The sequence below is a fragment of the Quercus lobata genome, chromosome 1 (assembly GCF_001633185.2).
Source record: "Quercus lobata isolate SW786 chromosome 1, ValleyOak3.0 Primary Assembly, whole genome shotgun sequence".
Taxonomy (NCBI): domain Eukaryota; kingdom Viridiplantae; phylum Streptophyta; class Magnoliopsida; order Fagales; family Fagaceae; genus Quercus; species Quercus lobata.
In genome coordinates, this window is record NC_044904.1 from 11,990,321 (window position 1) to 11,997,479 (window position 7,159).

Consider the following 7,159-nt stretch of genomic DNA (forward strand, 5'->3'; position numbering starts at 1 on the left):
ATACAAATATATAATTGGCACCAAAAAAAAAAAAAAAAAAAATCACACATTTGAATAAATTTAGAGACGCCTAATTTCAGACCTAGTGTCACATATTAAAATAGTTGATTAAGAGTAGTAGATACTTTCTACCACCAAATTTCATAATTGACCACTTTAGTAAATTATGAAATTTGGTGTAAAATTAGGCATGCTTGTAGTATTATTACACACGTTCACATATATAATCATCGGATTAGCTAGTGTTTGGCTAGGAAAAGTTAAAATGATAAATAAAGATATTGAAGGAAATTACTCTGTTGATCTTTTGGTAGAAGGGGAAAAAAAATTTCTAGAATTTTTTGTGTTGTACTTTACTATTTTGATCATCCTTCATGTATTGTAAGCTAAATTAATTATCACAGACATTAGGGAGGTTTTGCACCCAAATTTTTTTTTTTTAATTTATGTGTTTTAATGAATTTCCATTTCAACCCAAAAAAAGAAAAAAAAAGAGATGAATATATTACTTGGCCAGAAGAAAAAGAAGATTAGAAGAAGAAGAAGAAAAACTTATAAAGATATTCTAAAAATGTAGCAATAGAAATATAGTAAATTAGCAACACATTCCAAGCACCACAGTTAAGTCTTATTTGAGTCCAATAACTTACAATACCACAAAAGAAACTTCTTAAAAGTATTAAAAGTCTTCTTCACACAAACATATAGTACAGCCCTATATTATACCATTTACGCAACACAGTATATTATTATACTATATAGACCGCTGTCATAGATAATCAAGGTATGCCTATGATGGGAAAGAAAGGAATATAATAGCTAGATGGTGCTAAACCCCACTCTGGTGGCAGAGGCAGATCGACGGTCTTGGATGAACCAAACTTGTTCTTGATGGGCTTGCATTTCGCAGCTTCGATGGTAGAAGGGCAAGATTTGGAAAAGCTGAGAGGAGTGGAGATGGTGTAGGTGTTAGGCTCATGGGTTGTGATAATTTTGGATACCATGTTTTTCTTTGAGGCATAGAGCTGGCTTGGACCCCCTAGAAGCTTGGCATGGCAATTCAGTGGAGGAGATGATTTTGGAGTACTGTCTGAGGGAAGCTCGACTTCAAAAGAGCCATCATCTTCTGTGATTGCCGTAGCCAACTTTTTAACTCGATCACACTTCACAAGAATCTTAATGCCTGAAACAAAATAGGCAGAGTATAGAAAGTTTAGCTACTTGAGAGACTAGGGCTAATCAAGTCAGTCATTGAGTCAAAGTTGGTGCAAATTCAATTCATAGAAGCCTGCAGGGGTGGCAGCCAACCCACCAACCGGTATACACCAATCTAACCCAACCAGGGCTAGCTCAAGGTATTGTGGAGTCTAAGGCAACATTTTAAAGGGGGTCTATTTTTATATTTTGAATATTAATAGAATATTTATTTAACTTTTGGTTTTTTTTTTAATTTAAAATCTATTTTTTTAGAAAAAAAATTACAAATTAAAACAAACTCATCGCATTATTCAATGACTATACAACTAAAATAAACACTATCTATTGAAATGAAGTAACCAAATACTAAAAAATTATGAATGAAAATTTTAATAAAGTTATATATTTGATATTTCTAAATAGAATTTGAGTATAAATTTATTTACTAGTGCAAGATTAATGAGTTCTTTTAACATTTATGTGTGAAAGATTAAATCCAATGAAAATATTTTTCTTTAACTGGTTTTTCTTTGATAAAAAACAACAATTTTTTTTTATTGATGAATATTTAGGGCTTAATTAATAATTTTATTAGTATAAGAATATCTCTATTGATAAAAATTTAGGGGCCTTTTTTTATTGGGGGCCTTAGGCGGTTGCCTATTTGGCTCACCCATTGAGCCAGCACTAGACCCAACTCAACCCACTGGGTCAGTTTTTAAGGGTTGGTGAGTTGGGTTGGGTTATGGATTTTTTTTAATAGTGGGTTAAGTTGAGTTTGGGTCATAAGATTTACAAATCCACCTAATTTGATTCGACCTACCTATATTTAATATATTTTTTAAATTAAAAAATATATTAAAAAATATACTATATAATTTTGTTATTTATTTTTTTGCCCCTCTTCCTAAATAAAACCCAAATCTTAAGTTTTTCTCATATAGTTTGTGTTTGTTTGATGTTATGCTCATGATTATTTGGCTATAAATTTGCTATTACCTGTTGTGGTGGTGGTGTTCTAATGCTTAATTTATTATTAAAAATAATAATAATTAAAAAAAAATTGTCCAACCTATGAATACAATCCGATCCAACTCGATCTACATAAATTGGGTTGAGTTGGGTTGAACCCCTGTGATGAGTTAGGTTGGGTTGAATTTTTTTAACCAACCATGGTAGATTAGGTTGAAAAAACTTCTTAACCCAACCCATGCACACTATTAGAAGCCAGCTACAAATTTTATAAAGAAAATGCTAGAGATACAACTTTTCACAAAAAAATTTACATCGATATATTGATTGTGGGTCCAAAACTCATAAGAATTGGTCACAACAAAAATTTATAAAAATGTTATAAAATAATTTATGGCTATAACGGTACTTATTTTATAATAAAAAGATTTACAAATTGACTAATAACTAATAAGTGTCACTTCAATGACCAATAAATAAATATCTCAGTTATCTATATATGATTGGTAATAACACATTATCAATTTATAAGCCTTATATAGTCAAATTTGTAAGATAATGCTTATTATACACACCCTATATCATAAAAAGATTTACAAATGGACTAATAACTAATAAGTGTCACTTCAATGACTAATAAATAAATATCTTAATTATCTTTATGTGATTGACAACAACACATCATTAGTTTATAAGCCTTAAGCAATAAAATTTGTAGGATAATGTTTATTATATACACCTTATATAATAAAAAGATTTACAAATTGACTAATAATTAATAAGTGTCACTTCAACAACTAATAAATAAATATCAGTTATCTTTACATGATTGATAACACATCATTATTAGTTTATAAACTTTATGAAGTAAAATTTGTAAGATAATGTTTATTATATACCACCTATTACACATAAACTCTTAAAATGCACTGAAATCACAATTTCCAAGTTAGAAATTGTGACTTCATTTCAAGTCATAATTTTAGTGCATTTTAAGTGTGTGTATAAGAATGTTTGTAATAGGGTGTGTATTAATATTTTTCCAGATTAGTATTATCTCCAGCATCTCTTAAAGTCATTTATTTCTAGTGTATATTTTGCTCCATACCTAAAATATATAGTAGTGTCCATGCAGTTTTAAAGCAATACACTATAATATAACTTAGCCACCACACACACACACACACACACACACACACACACACACACGCAAAAAGCAGCAAAACTCTAAACAATGTTATAGTACCACAAATGCTATAATTTCCCTAGATAAAATACTGAAGAGAAGGCAACATAAAGATAATTTTGTTTAGGACTTCAAGCATGTAAATCGGAGGGAAAGAAAGTTGAGTACAAACCCGAGAAGACATCATTGTGACTGCAGTCATGGCAAGAGGCCTTGCCCTTCACAACATAGCATGTTGAAAACTCTATCTTCGCAAAAGCCAAGACAAAGAGAAGTGCTGTGATCAGCTTAGGTAAAGCCATGGAAGCACAGACAGAAAAGATATGGAAGTAAACTTTGATGAGAAGATGCAACATACGAGCTCATAAATATAGAGACTAGGAACAAGAACTATACTAAATGAAAAGGGCCCCACGGTTTGTTTAGTAGTTGGTTATAAAGAAATGCATTTATTTTACTTTCCTAAATTTGATGAACACTAATAGCACGTACAAGAAGTCTTTTCAGCATCAGATTTTATTTCACAAATGAATGGGAGATGTGGACCACAATGACAATCGAAGTCCTTGTTTTGAAATTTGCCACAATACGTACGATACACTCTCCTTGAGGTTGGTCCCCAAAAGAAAAGTTAAAGGAAACCAAACATCTAACATCATTAACTAAAACAAATGATTAGGTAAAAAGTGAGTAAGGATAATGGTTTTTAAGGCTTGATCATATTCATGAGATATGAGGTTCGAAATTTCTTGTCAACATCTTAGAGTTATTTCTTTGAGATTTCTTCTTGTAATAACTTGGTTTGTGTGGAATAGGAGAACTATATACAATTGAAGAAATAGTCAAATACTCGAAGAGATTTAGATATTACCATTTATAAAAAAGAAGTAAGGGTTGCCCTAAGAAATATTGATTTTGGCTAAGGCAATTAGCATTCATTTCATTTCGTCATTTACGTTACCATAGCATAGCTTGGGGCTCTCTCTCTCTTTCGAATGTATTATACCATATTATTAAGATAGCATCACTGGATAATTTTCACCATGCATAGTATTTGTAAGTCTACATGCAGCATACACTAGTCAACACACCACACCAAAGGGAAGCATGAAAGCATTTAATAACTATCACATGATCATCAATTGCTTTGGATGAGTAGAGAGAGCAAATTGTTCATGACTTTAATATTCTGCAGAATGGCAGATGATTGTCTCCCATGGTGCTAAAATTGCCAGAAGATAAATCATGAATATTGTAAAATTCATATACAATTAGTAAGGAAAAATTAAAAATGTCATAATTAGTGCACAAAATTTTTATTTTTATTTTAGGTTTTATTTTAGGTTTGATAGGGATGATTGATAAATAACCTTATTCCCATATTTATTTAGCAGACTAATTCCTGGAAAATTAACAAAACAATAAATTCAAATGCATGCAGCTACAATATAAACCGTGTGTGAACTGTGAAGGTGTCATGGGGGGGGGGGGGAGAGTATCGGATGGACCTCACAAGGCTTATACAAGATTTTCTCGTTTTCGGTGAAAGCTGAAAAAATTCAAAAGCAGGCATCATCTCACCACCGGCAAATCAAGTAGACACCATCCATTTTCTGCCACATATATTCAATTGATCCATTGCTTCCCTCCAACTTCTGACATCTGATATTAAAAACCATTAATTACATTGTACATCTTTGCAGGAAGTGCGTCGTTTTGTGCTCAATAGTTGAAACATTGAAATTCTGTAATATATGTGGGATCGATATACTATAAAACGAGTGTAAATTGGAAATGAAAGCCTTTCAATTCGGCAGGTAAAGAGGTCTCTGCAAATTCAAGAGTGGTTGCCAACTCACAGAACATGAATATCGATAAAGTACTCAATTAATACACGGTCAAGACTCAAAAGAATCTACCTCAAGTCCAAATGAGCAGCTAGCATATATATCAAATAAGTCAGATACAACTAAATGAACTATATGCAGAGATATATATATATATATATATATGTAAGCTTCCCCTACCATTTTTTGAGCTACATTACTGAAAAATAAAGGGACCCTTTTCATGGTCATGCTTGCTGACATGTTATTGAAGCTTTCCTGCACAGAAAGACAGTTTATAGCTAGAAAACAAAGTAGCTAGGGTTTAAAATTATTCAAGTTACTCTCTTAAAATAATATAAAATTATTATAGCAAATATTACCAATCTATGAATTTAGTGCAAAAATTGCCAACAAAATTCAAGAAGCCAGTATCTTGAGATTGTAGAAGAGACTTAAGATCAAATCTTGTTTGGGACGGAAAATTTGTTTCCAAACTGAAACCATCTAAATAATTTACATTCCAAACGCAATTAATAATAGGTAATTAAGTAAATTAAATGCATAATAGGGTAGGGTCAGGATACTTAAGAAGTAACACCAAACCCTTCCTAAATGCAGTTAAAAATTCATAACCCTTACCATTAAGGGTGGAGTTCAGGGCCGGCTGAATGGTGGAGCAAGAAATGCGGTCGTCTAAGGCCCCAAGTAAAAAAAAACCCCCAAATTTTAACCAATAGGATTATTTATAATCAATAAATAAAATAATTTTTTTTTACCAGATGAAAAACAAATAAAAAAAAAAGAGAGAAAAATGCAACTTCAATAATATTTTTCACAACAGTTTTACAACTAATGCTAAGTAGCAGGTTATTACAGCTTATTGTTGATGGCGAAAAAATAATTATTGTGATATTTTCAAATAGAAAACAAAAAGCAGTTTAAAATCTAGGATTTGTTGTAAAAAATATTGTGAATGTTGCACTTCTAAAAAAAAGAATAATAATAAGAATTTAGTTAGCAAACTTATACTAGTTTTCATCTAAATCTACCACTAACACCACTGTTTTACTTACCATTATCAATCTACCACATCAACAAGTATGAAAAATTTTGTCAAATTTTTTCTATCTATAAAATTTCTAAAAAAGAAAAAATTCTATGTAATTCATGTTAATTAGTAGTAATTTTACATCTAAAACAAAATAATCAATTTTCGTCTTAAGCCCCCAAATGCATCAAGCCGCCTTTGGTGGAGTTGGAAAACCCACTAAACAATATTCATTATCATTTCTATTGGAGAGAGACATAATAAGGATACTTCTTGCTGTTACTAAATTTAATAATCAATCAAGAAAAAAAAAGGATAATCAAAATCATTACCCTTATGGTATGCCCTTAATACATGGAGGTACCCTACAGTTGGTTCATGACATTTAAAATTCTCCACTTATCACATCGTTTCAATTTAAATCAACTTCAAGCCACTATCCATCTATGTTATTAATTTATGCTGTACTGGGTTGTAATGGAGTGGGAAAAAAAAAAAAAAGGAAATTGTTGATAAACTTTTATTTTCACCTAAGTGTCATTTTTTATTTTCTGACAATGATCAGTTTCTCACTCTAAACAAAGCTTTCTCTCTCTAAACAGACTTTTCTGTCTCTATGGTTTCTATTATATGGATGTCAAATTAATTAGTGGTTTCCTATTTTTATCTGCTTAATTAGTACCCAAAATAATGGAAATGAATATAAATATAAGACTTTAACAAAATTAAAAACATGGACCTATAAAACATGGTATAAACTTTGGGAATTTTATGTAATGAGAGAGAGAGAGAGAGAGAGAGATTTCTATTCCTTCTTACTCATACTTTCTCAAAGTCCACATATTTGGCCTACCATATATATGATGCCTTCTCAAACTTAACAAAAAGACAATAATACCCCTCTAATCTCTCATAATCACATGCAAC

The 7,159-nt window shown here is 30.9% G+C and overlaps 1 protein-coding gene across 1 annotated transcript; it reads right to left on the reverse strand.

The window, feature by feature from the left end:
* Positions 1-574: 574 nt before the first annotated feature.
* On the reverse strand, positions 575-3,705 carry LOC115979076. The gene is made up of 2 exons (XM_031101041.1): positions 3,528-3,705; positions 575-1,183 (listed from the first exon to the last, which is right to left on the reverse strand). The coding sequence occupies exons 1-2, from the start codon at positions 3,655-3,657 to the stop codon at positions 780-782; spliced, it is 534 nt and encodes a 177-aa protein (XP_030956901.1). The 5' UTR covers positions 3,658-3,705; the 3' UTR covers positions 575-779.
* Between the last annotated feature and the right edge of the window lie 3,454 nt (positions 3,706-7,159).

Excerpts from the sequence above, each read along its gene's own strand:
- LOC115979076 (XM_031101041.1), bottom strand. The coding sequence starts at position 3,657 with ATGGCTTTACCTAAGCTGATCACAGCACTTCTCTTTGTCTTGGCTTTT. Across the intron at positions 1,184-3,527 it reads TCACAATGATGTCTTCTCGG|GCATTAAGATTCTTGTGAAG; the intron begins GTTTGTACTCAA and ends ATTTTGTTTCAG.